This window comes from Gouania willdenowi, chromosome 21 (assembly GCF_900634775.1).
Source record: "Gouania willdenowi chromosome 21, fGouWil2.1, whole genome shotgun sequence".
In the NCBI taxonomy this organism is placed as follows: domain Eukaryota; kingdom Metazoa; phylum Chordata; class Actinopteri; order Blenniiformes; family Gobiesocidae; genus Gouania; species Gouania willdenowi.
In genome coordinates, this window is record NC_041064.1 from 29,692,283 (window position 1) to 29,711,751 (window position 19,469).

Here is a 19,469-nt window from a genome sequence, read left to right on the forward strand (position 1 = left end):
CAAGTCTGACGTCAAAATGAGTACAGTATGTAATGTGTTCACATTAGATAGTATGGAAATATTTTGTATGTGAGAAATACCTGGATGTATAACATATCTGAATATTTTTTAAGTATGCACGGTGGGCACGCTAGTCATACTCAACTGCCCCATGATGCTTTGCGAGAGGAATGTAAAATTGTCCTGAGACCAGCTTTAAGCTAAAAATAAAACATCAACTTTTCAAAACAAAAGCATATTTTCTTGTCTTCCACTAGTTAATAACTCTTTTGTAAATAGGGCTCCTGTTTTGAAGTTAACCGAAAGTTTTGTCAGTAGCACAATGGCAGATGTTGGCATGAAATGTGTTTCCTCGAGTTTTATGTATCAAATGAGCACTTAAAATGCTTTCAGAACTTTCAAAGAAGGAGAACTAACAGAGATATTTAGCCTCAGTGTGCTTCAGGTTTTTGTCGATGTATCTTGGGAAACACGGAAGTACACTTCAATGGGATCGGGCACCATCCTAATCGTATTTACAGTTGATGATAGACAGTATATACTCATAGAGTTTGTAGTGCATAGTATGGAGTATGCCATTTCAAACACAGCTATTGTCTATTTCACCAGTACAAATGTCACATATTCATTTAAAATAAAAAGCTTCTTAATTGTTTTGTCAAGGCAAAACAAGAAATGTGTCCAACTGCCCACAGTTCACTCACTTTCCTGCTTCTATCAACACAAAGGCGGAGACTAAGCCTTAATCAAAGGAAGGATAAGTTCTGTGGGTGCACGAGGCTCTGTGGTGCACATGGTCGATCTTCATGGAACTTTTCCAGCGCTCAGTGGGAAAGGAAGTGGCTCAATTCAGGCCTCCAGCCGGCGTCAACCAAATAGGTCAGCCTGTCAGAGCTCAGCACAGTTCACGTCCCCTCATTAGACTGCAACGCACTGCATCCACCACGCTAACAAAGCCAAGGTAACTGTGCTGTGCAGGTAAGATCAGGTAGTATAAGTGTGCCCAAGCTTTCTGCACATGCACGCACATACGCTACACTACACACACACACCATATCTGCAAGGCACACACACACACAGCTCTTGTAAACTATCAGTTTACAACATGTGCTGCAGACATAAAGATTCTCAGCTGCTGATGTGTGGAAAGCCGGGGACGATGCTCGCGCTCAGGTTGTGTTCATGTTGATGTTCTGTAACATCAACTCAGTGTCTGACCTGTGAGTCAGCAGAATGAAACTGAAGAATCTCTGACACTACCCGAGATGCAAAAGTCTAAGTGTAATGCGTGGATAAAGTTTACTTGAAAGTTTCTGACTGTACCTCCAAAGGTTTTACTACCTGATCTCATTCATTTATCATGGATTTAAGGATGAATGGAGCAAGAAAACACTTAAAGAAACACAAAGAAACAGCAGAATGAAACTGAAGAGTCGCTGAAACTACCCCAGATACGAAAGTCTAAGTTTATTTTGTGGATGAAGTTTACATGAAGGTTTCTGACTGTACCTCCAATGACCTCATCTCATTCAATTATCATGGATTCAAAGATGAATGGGGCAACAAGACACTCAAAGAAACAAACCATAACAAACAAGCTAGAAACTTTATTGTTATGACAAGTACATAGAGCTGCAGTATTACATATCTCATCTTGCTACATTATGGTTCTTTTTACCAACAGTGGCTTAAAAAGGCCACTCCTAATGGAAACGATAGCATATGTATACAATAGAAACTAGCAAATATATCAAAATCAGTTTTTACAACTTTTGTAGCAACCAATTGTCTCTATTGGTGTGCCATAGTGCAAACTGTGTCGCTTGTCTGACAGAGTTTCAGCATCACTCAGTGTTCATGCGTCCACTTTTTTTATTCTGTCTTTAACACATTTTTGTTTGTATGCTGCATTCGTTGTGCCTTCATTTCAAGTCCATCTGTTTACAATCAGGAAGATTCAAGTTTATCGGGCGGGTCGGGTTGAATTTGACACAGATTACTGAAGTATAAGTATGAGCTTGGATGAAACCTGTACAAATAAAATGCTTCATTTACACTATGGTAGAATACATTAGATCTGTCATTAATCTAAAGTGCTAATTCACACAGGATTGTTTATTTTATTTTGCAAAATGTATCCGTGAATTTTTATTAACAGAGAAAAGCAAAAAACCAGTTGTCAGTTTAAAGTAATAATGAAGAGTCTGCAGCTCAGTTCTTACACGCCCTTTCACAAATACCATAAGGATTCCAGGTGAATACACACAGAGTATAAAAGAGTCATTCTGGGTGTTACTGCAGGAATGAAGCTATGAACAAAGCACTAAAAAATGGACAGAAGAGTTAATGTTTCTGGAACAAGTTGATTTGCTTTCTGTGTACATTCATTTCAGCGTCCAGTGAGTGATGATGTTTATATTTGTGTCCCTGGAGCCAGCGTGGCTCAGATTTCTCTGAAGGAAAGAAAAAGTAGGAGTGATGCACTGCCCTGTACAAAGATGTGTGTCCTCTATTAATTTTATTGCACTATTATCTGCAGAGAAGCACTGGAACAGGTGGATGGTTTGTGTTAAAGAGTCTGAAGGTGGAAGCCAGACTGAACTGCAGCACATCCGTTGTCATTCTCTTTTTCCCCCAGGTTTTTCATTTTGGCTCAGGAGCATCCACAGCGGTCCACCACCATGGACGGGATCTTGCCGTAGATGATCTGCTCTTTGCGGTTAAAGTAGAGCATGTTGATGGGGGACATCTTTGTGGGGGTGCAGCAGGGACCTGCAGACCCTCTGGGGTTGGCTTTGTTCACCAGGTGAGTGTGTGGGTACTTCTGCAAGTGCATGTACTCACACTCCCCGGAGCAATAATTGGCCTTGTAGCGCTTTGGGGCAATAATCCAGTCCCAGCCAAATTCTTCAAAGTCCACCGTCAGTGGGTACCGGCAGCACCGCGACTCTGGAGAGTTCTCATCGCAGTCCAGGCCTAAATCTCTCCTGCCACGCCGCGGACCCTCGGAGACCTTCACCTCCATGAATGGTTGCTGAAACAAGAAGGTGAACACTTAGAGCAGGGGTGTCAAACTCCTTATAGTTCATGGGCCAAACACGGAACAGTTTGATCTCAAGTGGGCCACAGATTTTATGCTGGAAAACAACAAATGTCAACATTATTGTGCATTAGTTTGCACTTCTACGTATACATAAAATACAAAAGCTGTAAGAAACCTACCATATCCAAACAATAAGTTAGATATCAATCCTGACAGGATCTTCACTTTAAATTTCCTAGATTTTGTGACCAATTTCTATTAAATTAAGGGGGATATTGTGTCATAATTTGAGAAAATGGTAGAATTTGGTAAGAATGTCTTCATTTTAAAAATGAATGCAATCATGTGATATAAGCACCGAAAAAAATAGTGTGAGCCCCCTGCAAATATTGTTGATTTTCATTTACACAGTGATTCATGTTTCCTCTGTCATTTTTACTTTCTCCTGCAAGCCAAGTTTGATGCTCCAAAGGGCCGGATTTGGGTCCCAGGCCATTAGTTTGACATATGTGACTTAGAGGAAAAGAGGAAGGTGACCATTTTTATGTTGCATTTGAAGCATGACCCAGAAAAGACTGGGAAACATTGAGTTAAAGTGAAACTGAATCATCTAATAACTGAGTGTTTGTCTTCGACAGCAGTGCCATGTGTGTTGGTGAACGTTTGCAGGCATTTACTCTGAACTCCACAGTGAGGAATGCAGGAACTTTTATGTAATCCAGCACTAACATTTGAGGTGACTGGAACGGGCAGCTGTCCAAGAGGCAGGTGCACTCTACGCCTCTGTGGAGTCTTTGGTGATTAGCAGCTTTCTAAAGCTCTTCACATTTGGGCTCTTTGCTCCTGATGTGAAATGCAGGAGTGTTTAACAGTAGCCGGCTGATTATGCACAGTTAAAATCGTGCACTTAAGTGAAGAGCATAGCAGGAGTCGGTAGCTTTGCAAGTCTTTACTGTGTAGTATATATGAACAGCAGAATTCCTCTTACACATATGCACCTCTGATGTAATGTACATATTATTCTCTAAATATAATTATCTACTCTGTGATAATCAATGTAAAGCTTACCAGTAAGGTGTAAGAAAAATTTGATTTGGTGGCATATCGCAGTATTTCACAGCGCAATCATCCAAATCGATTTTTTAATCATGTTTTTTTAACCAAAAAAAGATGATTAAACACCCGGTCACTAGCTGTCAGTGAACCACATCAGACCTTGTTAAACTACTTCACTCCTCAATGCATTTTAGCTTTGGAAGTTGATTACACTTTATTTTTTATAAAACATACTGGGCACTTTTATAGATGTATGTGGTTACTTTAATTTAAAAAAGAACTTAACAGAATCAGAATCTATTGTAGAAGCAAAAGCTTTACTTTTTTGAAAAATGTGATTTCACATTTTGATAAACATACCACTTGTTTCGTCAGATTCATGGCAATGCACACCCCTACTTACCAGTCCATCTTCTCCCAGTCCAGGAGAAGTCACAGCCAAGTCATTTCCCCTTGAATCGAACGCGTTGATCTCGATGCCCCAGTTGGTCTCCGGCTGCCGCAGCCACACACTCAGCACTTGTTTGACGTCGATGCTCTGCCACGAACTGACTCCTGCGTTCACGTCGATCTTCAGTGAGCGAATGTGTATATGCCTGTTCCCCTCTGCCACCGGTGTGAGGCGGGAGATCTGCAAGAACACGGTGGTCGCCTCCGCCGCAGGACGCAGATGCACCCACAGCTGCGCGCGCACGATGCGGTTGGCGTGCATCTTTTGGTTGAAGGTGAAAAAGCAGCACTTTGGTTCTCCTTCCATCTGCACGACAGTGTCAGCTGCAGAGAGAAGAGACAACTTATTTTACTGAGTGACATTTACTGACTAACTGTCCATCAGTCAAGAGGAACAGGTGTTTACGCGCGTAATGGAGATGCGCATAGATGCAGTGTGCCAAAAGTAATATTATTATACATGATAGATATCATAAGTTACATTTTTATTCACACATAGTTGTAACAGTCGTTTAATATCAGATCTAAGTTTTGTCATCTATGTTAATGACTTAATCTGTGCGTTTTGTTCCATGCGTAAAAACTTTGGTAATTAAAGGTCTTTGCGCACGCCCCTGACGCAAAGAAGCACAAAACTGTAAACTTACGTTCAGTGGCCATTAACATAATAGTCTCGGTGGTTGCGTGTTCATCATCCTCGTCCATGTGCACATCCCTGTTGTCGTCTCCCAGCACATCGTACTGGTCGAGCAGCTGCTGCAGCGGCGGCGCTTTGGGCAGGAGCTGCTTCACCACATCTCTGCTGATGTTTGGCGCTTCCTTCATCCGCAGTTTGCTCAGGATCTGTGATTTGATAGCGTTTAGTCGCATGGTTTTGATGTGCTGGCGGACCTCGCAGGTTGCGCACTGCTCCGTGTCCGCTGCGCTGGTCGCGGAGAGATCCTGTTCACTCACTGTCACTGGAACCAGTGCCACCAGCAGGCTGACATAGAGCCCGATCTCACACAGACGCATCGTTTCCGAGCTGTGCAGCTTGGTCTAAAAATGAGAAGGTCTCTGAGTGGGTGAGCGGCTGAGCTGGAGTTGGATTGATGGCATCATACTTTATTAGCGCGCACCTTTTTATACTCCAACTTTAGCTGGTTTTGTGTCGTCAAATACTATGATTGGCTGGACAGGCAACAATGAATTTTAACCGACTGACAGGACTTTTTTTTTTTTTTTTGCTGTCAAACTTTAACAGGTTGTAGTGTAGGCGTACTGAGCGCGTGCACACATGGGTACACGCACGTGTTTGGATGATTGCACAGCCTGATGTTTCCTAAAACTGAACAGAACTTTTCATCACCAAGTAAAGGTGATGTGAGCACATGCTTCTTCTAAAAGAAAGTCAGAAATAAGAAATAAGTTCTGTGACTTTCTATTAATTTATAGATAAATACATACATAAATAATTAAACACAGATATTCAATTAAAAGGAGACATCTTATCTACAATGTTAATAGAAAGCCTGAATCTGTGAAGTTCATTGGAAGTTTTTATAACTGCCATCTAGTAGAATTATTAAACATAAAATAAATCTAAATTAAGTCTTTTTAAAGATCGAGTTGTCACTATTTCTCATCCAAACTACTACATTGACTTTGTTTTTTTGTTTTTTTATTTCTAAACTTACCACAGTTTAACTTCAGGAACTTGTGGAGATCCACCCACAGATTTGGATGAATGGATGCTTTTTTTGTGTCATTACATAGATTATTTTATTCTTACAATAATACATGCACACACACACACACACACACACACACACACACACACACACATATATATATATAAAATCAAAGAATCTGTAGGATTTGGAGATAACATTGTTAGTTTCATTCCGCATTAAATCTGTTTCAATGGATTCCAATGGGAAAATGTTTGCATAATAATAATAACTTTAAAAGTGCAATAGTAATAACTTTAAGTTATATTTTTGTCACTATTTTATATTGCACGTATGTCTGTGCAGCTGCACAGTTTAAAGTATGTATGGTGTAACTCGATTAAGGATGAGTTTTAGATTCACATTTCTATAGAAGAATAACATCAAAATAAAGTTTATCAATTCTTAGATTTTGTTTTTTTTTTTTGCCTTCTCACAAATAACAAGGGTCAACAATAGTGTGTAATAATAGAAAAGAGAAATATCAACAGTTTACAGCATTCAATCTCTCTTCATAAGAAATAAACAGAATAGGTTCAATTCCCAAGCATTGCATTATCTCAGTGAGACAGAAAAGTGAATACATTTACTTAAGAAGAGCGCCCCCGTGTGGCAGTGGTCTCAACCATTTCAGTCCACAAGCCACAATCTGCGCATAATAATAATAATAATAATAATAATAATAATAATAATAATAATAGACAGTAATTTTCAAAACTTTTCGTCTGATTTCAAAAGCTAGCTTCAGCCCATATTTTATAGCAAAAATATAAAGCGATGAAATAAGCAGCTAATCGGGGAAAACAAACAGGCTATTATAATTACTGTATTTAATTCATTAAACAAGGAGCTCGTTGATGGTAATGGTTTTCTTCTGGTGCACATGTATTCTTCACAATGCTGAAATAGCTTTGTTGAAAATATATGCAAAGTGATGTGACCTGTGCTTCTCAACCTTTTCAGCCCACAACCCTCAAAATAAAGATGCCAGAGACCAGGGACCCCCACTATAGGCTGAAGGTGGTTGAACACAGACATCAACATTGACGAACAGTCTTATGGAGACAGGAACATCTATAAGGGAGAATAAAGGGGGAAGCTTTTTAGGGTCCCTCCATAAAGTCAGCAAAATGATGGTCCATTGTTCTATGAATCTGTGAAAAGCACATTTATTTATTTATCTGAATAACATCCACTGCTATCCAGGAAGTTTATTATTGTTTGTGCCATAGTATATAGTCATCTTAAAAATGAAAACCCTTGTTTAAATCAGAAATAAAATAGGTTCAAAGTGACTGAAAATGGTGGAACGGTGATGAAATGGGATTTTACACATATTGGTTAAAAGACAGACAAAGTAGTAAAAAAAAAAAAAAAAAGAGTTTAAAGTGTCAATATTGGTTTAAAAGTGGCAGAAATTGGGGAGGAGGGGGTAATGGAATTCAAAGAAGTAGGAACAATTAGTTTATTCTGCAAATAATGGGCATGACTAATCGTGAATGTTGTTAAATTGGCAAGAAATAAAATAAAATTAAAAAATAAGCATGAAACACGGTGAAAAAAAGTTAAAAGTGACAACAAAGGGCCAGCATATGAGACATTAGGTGGGGAAAGTGGTGGAAAGGGTTTATACAGTGCCAAAAATGTCAGAAAAAGCATTACAATTCGATGGAGAAGTGGCAGAAATGTGAATATTGGAGCAAAAATGCATTCAAAGGAGAAACAATATGACAAGAAAAAGGGATGAAAATAGGTTTAAATATGTCAAATTTGGTGTAGTGGCAGAAAAATTGTAAAAATGGGCTCAAATTGTTCAGAAAAAAATATTCTTCGTTTCTTCAAGGCATCTGGCGACTCCCTCCCAGTGTCTCGCGACCCCAAATGGAGTCCTGACCCAAAGGTTGAGAAGCCCTGATGTAGATACCCCGCCTTCTACATCGGGTTATCTACCCGATAACCCGGGTTATAAATTCGATATAATTTATACCAGCGGTATAAATTATATCGAATTTATACCGCTGGTGTTCAGTCTAGTGCTGCAGTTTCACAATAGTTAAATAAAAGCAACATATATAAACTTTATTTCAGCAGCAGCAGCAGCCTGATCAAACCTGGCTATGGTGCAGTTATCTAAGTGGACGCCAGGTGTCAGTGTTTCTCTGTTCATAACTGAAGTCTCTCAGTGAGATCAACTCCTTTCAGTTCAGTGTCTGAAGGCAGCAGAGACGCTGGTGGTCGTCTCCTCTCTTATTGGACTGTTCTCCATTATTCTGATCATTTGTAGGCGGTCTTTGGGTGATTTCTGCACAGAGGACATCAGAGTGAAGGTGGCAGAGCTACGATGATTCCTGGAATGGATTTTGGTTTTCTTCTGCCTTCGGGATTATTGTTCATTTGAAAAAAAATATTTTTGTTTTGAGAGAATGGAGGGAAATGTGACGCCTTTGCCTCAAAGTATGTATAACTCTATAGACTATACAACACACCTTCATGTTATTGTGATGTTGACACACCACACTGTTTTGTTCAAATAAGTCACTTATCAGGTCTAATCCAAATGCCATATGTCTGCCTCACAGTTTGACCCACAGTGACATTAGAGCATTCTTTAACAACAATATAAGCTCATTTCTGTGTTGGGGGGGGTGTCTCTGTGGGAGTCCTCAGTCAGGGACACTCCCCTGTCTGTATCAATCATGTTTGTCCTGCTGTTTGGCTGTGCAGTGTGCAGTGACTGTGGGGTGGGTCAGTGGAACAGATGGAGACAGACACAGGATTACAACAGAAGTTCTTCAGAGGCATCTGGCCCTGTGTCATCATGCTACACTAAACAGGGTGAGTCATAAAACATTGAGGGGAGGGGGAGGGGGAGGGGGAGGGGGGGCTGGTTGAAGATGAGGTCAAGCCTGTGGTGCCAGGGCCTTGACTTTCAACCAGGGTTGGGATTAGTTACATTTTTTAGTTACAATTACGTTTTCAATTACCCATGTTCAATTACACTTACATTTCGATTGTTTTTTTGTAATCCCCAGTCCATTACAATTATGCTCTCAATTACTAAAGTTCAAATATAATCACAATTACTGAGCCTGAAATAAACAAAACCTAGTAAAAGTGAACCTTCTTCTAGAGCAGTGGTTCCCAACCTTTCTTGTCTTGTGTACCCCTGGAGCCTTTTTGTCATACCATGAGTAGTAGCCCCTCACTCATACATGTTCATGATTCTCCAAAAGTAGAACATAAAACAACTGAACATTCAACGCAAGTCATTAGATTTCATCTTCATAAATTGAATAATTAATATTCAAGCGTCATCTTCTCATTTAACTCAAATTAAACATAAAATTATGCTGCTTTCAAGGCAATAAAAATGCTAAATATAAGAAATAATATTATAGCAAACGTTTGTATTATTAATACTGTATTATTAATACTAATATATTATGGTTATATTGTATTAAAGAAAAATAATAGTTGAAATTAGAAAAGAATAAATAAATATAAAACAAATATATAACCTGTCTATGTTATATATAACTTTCATGACATTTACCACAAAAGGGGATTCTTTGAATATGTCCCCTTTAAACAGGCATTTCAATTTTAAAAACAAGTCATAGCGCACACGTACCATTTTATTGATGGACTTTTGAAATGACTGAGAATATATTTTATTATCTTGGAAATAAATTCATAATTTTTCCACATACCCCCTGCAATGTGTTCATGTACCCCTAGGGGTACGCGTACCCCTGGTTTGGAAACCCTGCTCTAGAGTTAGCTTTCTGTTAGCATCTCTTATGATAATAGGTTCTAAATCAGCTGTAAAATACACTAAAAACAAATATCTATCATCTAATTTCTTTCCTATCTTTTGGTTACATTGTTAGGTTTCCTAATCAATGAAAATATTGGTTTTTATATTTTTTTGGTGTGGGAGTCTAAACCAGCGATTCTCAACTGGTGGATTGGGACCCAAAAGTAGGTCGCAGACCTGTACTGGGTGGGTCGTAGACAGCTGGTCAAAAATAAATTAATAAATAATGTCTCATATTGGACTTGTCTTTTATTTTGAAAGAAACATTTTTTTTGTTTGACGCATGCTGTAAAATGCATGTTGCACAGGAAAATATATAGATTTATGTTTTGATTACATATGTGTGTTTTCAACAGCTATTTTTGAAAAACTACATTTGGTTCATTGAATTCTAAAAAAAAAAAAAAAGTGGGTCGCGATTTCATGACTGTGGCAAAATGTGGGTCCCAGGGTGAGACAGGTTGAGGACCCCTGGTCTAAACCTTTTTTGTGGCAGTGTACCCCCAGATTTTCTTTAAAATGATAAAATATGGGAAAGTCTGATATAAAACATATTTTGATAATTGTTTACATATGTGTAGAACTGTAACATGGTTCCAGTTTTGCAATAAATTATAATTGACTATTTTTATACAATTTTCATGGCATTTACAATTACAAAGTCAATTATCTGAGCTCAAGTACAATTTAATTAGTTATGACAGCAACATATTGTTTTGTTACAATTCTGCCATAATTGTAATGATCAATTACGTGATTACGATTATAATTGATCCAAACCCTGCTTTCAACCAGCAGCTGAAGCTGACATCAGTCATTTTAACAAAACCATTAAATGTCATTTAAGCTAAAGTGTTTTTTTGTTTTTAAATCTTTGTTACTGCACTACTTTAAAGCCACATGTTATTTGTTGAATTGGTGAAGGTCATGATGAATGCAATAAATACTCAGACACTGTATAGACAAGAAATAACATTTTATTCAAAAGACTGATTCGAAGACATGCTTTTCAAATTGAAATGAGGTACTATGTGGGACCCACAGCAATATTGGGACCGTTATGGACACTTCCTCCCCCACACTCATTTTGAGATTATGAAGCACACAGTTTATATTGGACGGTGATTATGGTTTACAAAGCAGAAGATGTACACAGTAGAGCTTTAATCGGGCTGAAAAAGAAGACCTAACCTGTTCCGAGCCCAACCCAAACCCGTCCGATCGAATGAAGCCGATGTCTCTTTAAGCCTGAACCCGTTTAAACGTGCGTGTGCATGTAAAATGATTCATTGCGAGTTATAAACATGACATGCAGCTTCATGTGCAGCTACACACTACATCTGGTTAAAGAACTCTGTTTGTATTAGACGGTGATTATGGTTACCAAGCAGAGGATGCACACAGGCAACATCGGGGGCAGCTAAGTGGCAGCAGGGGTCCTTGCTAGGGTCCTCAGGTAAAGACGGGAGCATCCGAGAACAAATCACCTGTATTAAATAGATGATGCGGCTGATGTACTGTATGTGGTTTTGGGTTATGCAGATTAAAAAAAGAGTTTAAACAACACGGGCACGCCTGGAAGTCCAAGTGTGCAACAATTATTACGATGGTACCGATTAAAAAAAGAAAAAACAACAGAAAAGTCCCCTACGCTGGTCCAAACAGAGGGAGACATCACAGCGTAGGGGATCAATATTACACCGTAGGGGGCCCCTTCACTCAACAGAGCTGGTGTGAACCTCGACTTAAACCCCTCAATCTCTCTCCCTTTCCACAGACGAGCATAGGCTGAGTTCTGCTCCACAAAGTGTTTGTTTCAGCGGAGCCGGACCTTCACAGTAATGGACTGTCCAGCCTCTGAACCAACATCCTCTTCTAATTAAGACACAAAGCCATGGATGAGAGTTGATGACAATAACTCAAGAGTGAAGACTTACTCTCTGTCTAACCAAAGCTTTGGCCACTGCTCTGCCATCACTTACCCTGCTCACCATAGTGTGAATCAATGCTACATCCGCCATGGGGTGTGTCAAATCCAAAAGGAGCGCATCACCTGGGCACAATGCAAACTCTACAGAAAAGGCTGGAAGCAAGTGGAAAAAGAAAAAAGGGGAGAAAGCCTATTTGGTTTACTCCGAAATGGACTCGGTGGAGAAGTCGCCTCAGGTCAACCCAGTGCTGCTGGAGTACGCCCACAGGCTCTCAGAGGAGATCGTGGCCCGGGCTGTGCAGCAATGGGTGGAGGTGGACCGGAGGTACATGGACATCCCGTACATCGAGTGTGACGTGCCGTGAACCATAGCACTCATAGACTGACTCTAAACAAATGGTACCTGAATGGTGAATGTGTGCGGCACTATGAATGAGCGCTCACTAATTCACTGTTGACCCACTTTTGAATTGGATTATTCTGGGATTGAGACTGAAAAGTAAGTAAAAGGCCTGGATCTTGTTGACTTTGCTGTAATTACTTGCAGCAGACATAAAGTAAACTCTGTGATTAAAAACAATATGTCCTGGAAGGTCATGGTCATACAAATCTCTCTTACACAGCGGTTTATTATTACAAGTGGTGTAGTTTCTTAGTTGGAAACGTGTTCAGGTTTCAGCAGACCTTCTAATGGCCTTCCTGGAATGGATCCTCCTCAGCTCTGCCATTTATCAGATGTGGCCACAGAACTCCACCAACTAAACAAACAACGTCCTCAAATCGGGTTTGGATAATTACATGAACAAACGAGGCATTTCCTGTTTTCCAGGACAATTTGCTCTCAAATCTCCATTTGTGAACCGAGTCGGACACTTACTGCAAAGAGCTTTCAACCACAGAAAGGAGCACAAAATGAAACCCATTTGGTTCTGTAACTGCATTGTGAATTTGAAGCTTATGCAGAGACACTGTCGTCTCACTGATTGTAATCCAGTGAATAATGATGCTAATCTGTCCTCCAAGAACAAATGCATAATTATGCAATCGTACTTCAGCTGACATTAGGATCTTTATATGGTTTGTAGCTGCTTTCTAGCATAAGTAAGAGAATGAGCAGAATGGGTTTGAAGAGAAGGTTGACCATCTGTAGTCCACATTAATCAAGCAATGTCAAGGTTCAGGAAGCTTTGTTTTTATATGAAGTTAAGGGGCTTTATTAGCAAACATATTTGATCTTAAAACACATGGCTTTGTACACAGACATTGGGCAACACTCACATCCACTTCAGGAATGAGTCCTAAATGCTAACAAGTTAGCCTTTTAATCTCACAAGTTCTGCAAATTTTGAACTAAACTGATCTGGTCTAAGGACTAAGGGTGGACAATATGAACAAAAATTCACATCTCGATATTTTTTCACAAAATGGCGATATACGATATAAGTCTCGATGATTTTAATACAAATAAAGTCTGACCAGAAAGAGCATTCTGAGTTGAATTTCCTGATACAAAATGCCACACAGGCACATTTATTAACAAACAGCTGCACAATATGTACCATTTTTAGCTTTTTCTCCTATAAGGGACAGCACGTGTGAGTGAGTTTTGTAGTGTGGCTTGTTTAGGGGAAGGTCTGGGTTAGAACGCACTCAGTGATCATCTCACTGTGTTTTTCATGCTGTTCTGAGAAGTAGTGAAAGCATCGACTCCTAAAAAAAGTATTTTAAAACAACGTAAGCTATAATATATATACATATATATATGTATATGTATTGATATAGGCGATATTGTAATTTTCTATATAGCCAAAATAGAAAACTCAATATATCTTGAATCTGGATATTTCGCCCAGGTCTACTAAGTACACTACATCACATTTAAATAACAAGCCACCACCAAAACTGAGGCAGAATTTAAACTTCAGGAGCAATGAACAAAAATGCTGAGATAACACAGAATATCACAACAGGGCAACAGAAAACAAGGAAGAGTCAACACAAATTTTCTTGAATTTATTGCAAAAAAAACTGAAGAAAAACAGCAGTTTTTGTTGTGCAAACTTAAAATAACGTCAGAAAGAGACTGGTTGGTTGTAATTCTATTTGCTGGGAGATAAATAATTCATAAGCTGCTTACTTGGACGGATCATATTGATGTGTATGAAAATAAAAATTCCTGTACTCTGTATGATTTGCACTGACCAACAGGGCTGATTTTTATCTGAGGAAAAGGTATTTCATCAAAGATCTAAGAGCCAAAAGCAAAGTAATTCTCTGTTTAACAAATACCAGATGTGATTCTGAGTAAACCTCAGGGATGAGGTGAGATGAGGGATAAGGTAAACTCATTTTAGTTCAGAGACAAATACAGACCAGTTTAATCTCAAGTGGGCCACAGATTGTAGATGGGGCAAAGGAGACCTTTGAACATTAATGTGTCCTAGTTTGCACTTCTGTACAGTATATAAATATGTGAAATATTTAAGGCACTGACAATATCCAAGCAATTAGTGACAGATACAGTATCAGTCCCAGCATGATCTTAACTTCAATTTCCTTGATTTTGTGACTAACTTTTGTTTATTTTGGGGATATGGTATAGAAATGATTTGAGGAAACTTTCAGGATTTTGGAAAAAAATTAGTTATTTGTTGTATTAACATCAATCAAATATGGTGGACTTTCATTGAATTTGTGTGTTTGGAGCTGCTGAGATATCTACAACTGAATTACATGGTAATTTCCACAATGATTCATGCTTTCTGTCATTGCTGCTTTTCTACTGTGGGGTGCTCAGTAGGGACAGATTTGGCACCCAGCCCTTGAAGTTGTTTGATGCCTCAGCAACTAGAGTTGAATAATCTCATTCCAAAGGGTTTAAATCCCAGTCAGCCTGGCAATAACCTGGAGAAAAATATGTTATATCCAGCTAACACAGGCCACAAGTGCATTACCTGTCCATCAAAGGGCTAACCCGCTAATATTCACACACTCCCTCCACATGGAGCTAGTGAATGGTATGGGAATGCGGAAGAATCACGTGAGAACATTTAAACTCTGCACGTAAATGGGAGTTAGTGGGACTTGATTCTATATTTTTGCATCAAGGAATCAACACACAGCAAATATTCTAAAACAAAGGGAATGATTGGTGCAAGGTGAAAGGGAATGTTCTCGTGTGCATAAAGGTGGTAAGAAAAACAAGATGATAAATGGATGATTAATTGCATCACTTTAGTTAATCAACATTGTTGCGGTTCCTCACCTCACAGAGCTCTATCATTTCTACAGATAGTCTGACATTTACAGTCAAAACACTCATGATCTGAACAGTGTTATTTAGGGCTGGGACGATACACCGACTTCACGATACGAGAGTGGGCTCACATTAACGATACCGTACTTCTGAAAAAATAAAAACAAACCATAACAAAATGATGTCGTAGATCGTGTGGATTTTTCCCCACACGTGTGATACCACTTGTACAATCAACAATATATTGTAGATCTTGTGACATTTTAATATTACACTATCTTGCCACACAATATATTGTCCCACTGTCAGTTTGTCCCCCCAGTTGATCCTCCTATTTACAAGTTTGGCCTAAAATCATTGAAATGTACTTATTTGATCGATGCCTAGAAAAACACATTATCATGCACCATATTCATTTTATTGCCTTTTAAAAATGGGACCACTTTACAGTTTTAGAGCTTATGTTCCACCATCTTGAAATCATGTGATTGATGATTTCACACGGTCCTGCCTGTAAACATCCCATTGTTTTCTATTGGAGTGAAGCATTCAGCCTACTTTTTAGATCATCTTGCAGCTTTTTTGGTCAAATGCCAATTTGTGCTGCTTTCGGTTGCTCTAAATAATCAGGAAAAGTTAAAGATGCCAATGTAAAGCTTTTTTGTTTACCAAAAGAGAATAAAAACAGTTGTGACCCGAAAAATATCTGTGACCACAGTTCCAACTCTGCGGTTTCATAGTGGACAATGAAGCAGAGAAGAAGAGCTCTCCTAAGGGACCTTTACTTCCGCTTAAACAGTGCGTGGCCGATGCTGTGATGGCAGAAGTTAGCGAGTAATCGCGGACTGTTGAACTCCCACCAAAATGGACTTCTATCTTCAGGGTTTGTGCGTCTTCAACAGTTTGTGATTACTCCCGAACTTCTGCCATCATAACGTCAGCTGCACAGTTAAACGGGAAGTAAAAGCCCTTTGGAGAGCTCTTCTTCTCTGCTTCATCGTCTACTACCAAACCGCAGAGTTGGAACTGTCGCGTCCTTCGGTCAAATTTTTTTTTGTTTTTCTCCTCTTTTGTTAAATGAAAGTTACAGAGTAACCATGTACCATGTTTTTGAAAAATGGATTATATATATCATATTATATATTATTATATACCACTGACCATACACCAAATCTGCAACACTTAAAATATTTGTCATAATGATTCAGTGAAAATAAAAATTTAAAGATGGTTAATTTAATGCTAAAACTTTATCACGTGCAGCAGTATTTATTTGACTAAGTACTAACTATATCTCTCATTTGTGATTTTAAATGCTGGAAAGTAAGTCATATTTTAGATGGAGCTCATTGGTGACGAGAGCCCCTGAGGGTCCCTCACATGGTCCAAGCGGGCTATCTGGTGCCCACGGACACCGTGTTGGTGACCCCTGATTTAGAGCAACAAAAAGCAGCACAAGTTGTCATTTGCACTGAAAAATCTGCTAAATGATTAAAAAAAAATCAGGCTAAATGCTTCACTCCAATAGAAAACAATGGGATGTTTACAGACACTGGGGCCGAGTGACATCATCAATCACGTGATTTCAAGTTAGCAAAACACAGGCTCTAAAACTGTAAAGTGGTCCCTTTTCTAAAAGGCTATTAACTGAATATAGTGCATAATAATGTGTTTCGCTAGGCATAGAGCTCCTAATAAGTGCATTTTAAAAATTTTATGCCAAACTCGTAAAAACAGTGGAGGATCCCTTTAACATTACTTGGAATAAATGATAAAATTTCTTCTGTGGGAGATTGGTAATGTGGGTGAGTTGATTTTAACTTTTGGGGCTGAAATCTTTAAGGTCTGTGTGACTAGATTTAGCTCTGACATCAGACACGCTAGATGATAAACGGCTGTTGTTCCTCATTGAAAACCACGTCAATGTCTAATCAAGAGTTTTTTACTGCAGGGCTGAAATGTTCTGCTCTACATTATAAATGAGTTATCATCCTCAAATACAGGTTTACTGACACCAGGTGTTATCAGTCAGTGGTCTGGGAACATCCAGGTGTTTGCTTTCCTGACTTCATATGTACTCAGTGCTTTTGTTCTGATAAGAACAGTACTTTGGAACTAAAGCTGAATTTTACAACCACTCGTTATGAGCTGCACAGTTTGTTCTCTAAAACACACAAAATCCCCGACCAGCAGCTATTCTTACCAAAAACACACTGATAAATGTTCCAAGATATTTATTTTCTCTCCGTTCCAGTATTGATGTCAAACCTGACTCTCGTTATCTAATAAATTATTCAGCTTCACATATCCAACGTTCGAAAAAACACACACACATTTCTCAAACCTGCAAAGTTTTATATTTGTAATATCCAATAATGTGAATACATCAAACTGTGATAAACAGAAATCTGCTGTCATGTTTCTGCCTGAACGGTTATGGAAACAGTTAAAAACTAAGGAACATGTTTTATGATGAAGGGAATAAGTAGTTGTCTGAGGGACATTTTGATGACGTCCCTTCAACAAACATGAACAGGACAAGGTACAGAGGTGTGAGGCCTTTTCTCCTGCTGTTAGTCCAAAGCAGAGAAAAAACACTCCACTCCCACTGCAGAGCCGTTTATATCAGGATGTTTACCTCTGACACTCAGGACCCCTGCCTTCCACCTGTGCTGCAGCTTCTAATCCCATCATAGCTTTAAACCAACAGCATTGGAGCCTGATTCAATGATGTATCTTTAAAACGATGCACTAACTACTGTACATCTGAAAATCAGAGGATCAGGTCCTTCTGCCCCAGTGAGGAAAAGCATTTCTCCACGCTCTGGTCGGACACCTCTTCCAGAGATGAGGGGTTCCACTTAGGGTTCTGGTCTTTATCGACCAGCACTGAAAAAAATAGAAGACAATAACCATTAATAGTACGAGTACAGTGCCCGTCGGAAGTATGTATTCATATAGTGGGAGCTTAAGTAGAGTTATCAATTATGACCAAATGAGTATGTGTTTTAAGGTTGGATGTACAAAGAGGTGTACATACTCTGTAGTGTTATGAAGGCGTATATTTGCAGGTGCAAAGTAAAATAATGGATGCACACACTCGGGGTATTTGGAAGCTTTTGACAAAGTTTCAGGTCGAACAAACACTGTGTCGGGGAGATATTCACCGCACAAGCACACACACCTTGCATTTAGGTAACGATCTCACACATCATCTTGATAGAATGGTGCTAATCTATGGCAACCAATCATGAGGTGCTGTAGATCTCAACAATACAATGATGTTCATTTGTTCTAACCAACACTACAGTGCTAATATTTAATGTAATGAAGATTTCTATTAATAAATTGTTCCAATCCAGGTCATTACCTGCTCGCACGCCTTCGTAGAAATCACAGCCCCTCTGCAACAAACACAAGACAAAAACAACTTCACGGTGAAAAAAGGATGAACACGTTTTTAGATAAAGGTGAATGTTGACACTAACACTAATTCTCACTGATTCAATCTGGTTAAACTAAATCAAATGTTAAGATTTATAAAATTATCTAAAACATATTTCTATTCTAAACATGAGATAATTAATATTACAGCAGGTAAAATGAGACACTTTTGGCACCAACCAAATAAGAAGCCCTGAAAATGGTTCTACTTAAAGCAATGGTGGCCAAACTCTTTCTGTCAGGACTCCTTTGAAGAATGAAACATTTCCATTGAATTAAAAAATGTGACTATTCTTCTTCAAAAGCCATAGAAATAACGTTAATCATATATTTCAGAACCAAAATATTTACGTTATTTGAGTACAAAGAAAGACCTATTTTTTTTATTTTTCATGCTCAATGTTTAGAAAAACCCTTACTGCCATGACGTCACAACCCCCAGTTTTGCCCCAGTAAGCAAAGAAAACCTCATGCTGAACCAGGACTAGATTTAACCCATTCATATTTCATATTGTTTACTTTATCCACTAAGGTCATATTGTCGCCGGCGTTTGTTTGTCTGTTAGCAGGATTATGTTGAAAAGACTTTTTTCAATTATTTTAACCAAAGATAGACCTTACACCATGAAATATTCTGTTAAATATTCCATTGAATTTTGAAGAGAATCCAGATAAATATACTGATTCTGAATGAGTTTGATTGGCAATATTTCATATCTCGGTTGTAAGGTTGGTTTCTCTATTTCCCAATCAAGTTTCATTGG

At 38.7% G+C, this 19,469-nt stretch overlaps 2 protein-coding genes and 1 long non-coding RNA gene across 3 annotated transcripts in view; 1 reads left to right on the forward strand and 2 right to left on the reverse strand.

Annotated features, from left to right (window-relative positions):
- Positions 1 to 1,587: 1,587 nt before the first annotated feature.
- On the reverse strand, positions 1,588 to 5,633 carry mstnb (myostatin b). The gene is made up of 3 exons (XM_028435931.1): positions 5,197 to 5,633; positions 4,503 to 4,873; positions 1,588 to 3,034 (listed from the first exon to the last, which is right to left on the reverse strand). The coding sequence occupies exons 1-3, from the start codon at positions 5,561 to 5,563 to the stop codon at positions 2,654 to 2,656; spliced, it is 1,119 nt and encodes a 372-aa protein (XP_028291732.1). The 5' UTR covers positions 5,564 to 5,633; the 3' UTR covers positions 1,588 to 2,653.
- A 2,832-nt stretch (positions 5,634 to 8,465) lies between these two features.
- On the forward strand, positions 8,466 to 12,353 carry LOC114454982 (uncharacterized). The gene is made up of 3 exons (XR_003672646.1): positions 8,466 to 8,712; positions 8,983 to 9,093; positions 11,853 to 12,353. It is a non-coding gene; the product is annotated as an uncharacterized LOC114454982 (long non-coding RNA).
- Positions 12,354 to 17,480: 5,127 nt separating this feature from the next.
- hibch (3-hydroxyisobutyryl-CoA hydrolase) overlaps positions 17,481 to 19,469 on the reverse strand; it is a 36,331-nt gene continuing 34,342 nt past the window's right edge. Inside the window, exons 13-14 of the mRNA XM_028435930.1 lie at positions 18,632 to 18,665; positions 17,481 to 18,150 (exon numbers count right to left, since the gene is read on the reverse strand). Coding sequence (XP_028291731.1) covers positions 18,035 to 18,150; positions 18,632 to 18,665 — 150 coding nt within the window. The 3' untranslated portion in view covers positions 17,481 to 18,034. The remainder of the gene's footprint in view (positions 18,151 to 18,631; positions 18,666 to 19,469) is intronic.

What these genes read in the sequence shown, in the direction of transcription:
- mstnb (XM_028435931.1), bottom strand. Translation starts at nt 5,563, where the DNA reads ATGCGTCTGTGTGAGATCGGGCTCTATGTCAGCCTGCTGGTGGCACTG. An exon ending in TATGTTAATGGCCACTGAAC is followed by an intron (nt 4,874 to 5,196) that starts GTAAGTTTACAG and finishes TTCTCTCTGCAG; the next exon opens with CTGACACTGTCGTGCAGATG. An exon ending in GACTGGGAGAAGATGGACTG is followed by an intron (nt 3,035 to 4,502) that starts GTAAGTAGGGGT and finishes TTCTTGTTTCAG; the next exon opens with CAACCATTCATGGAGGTGAA.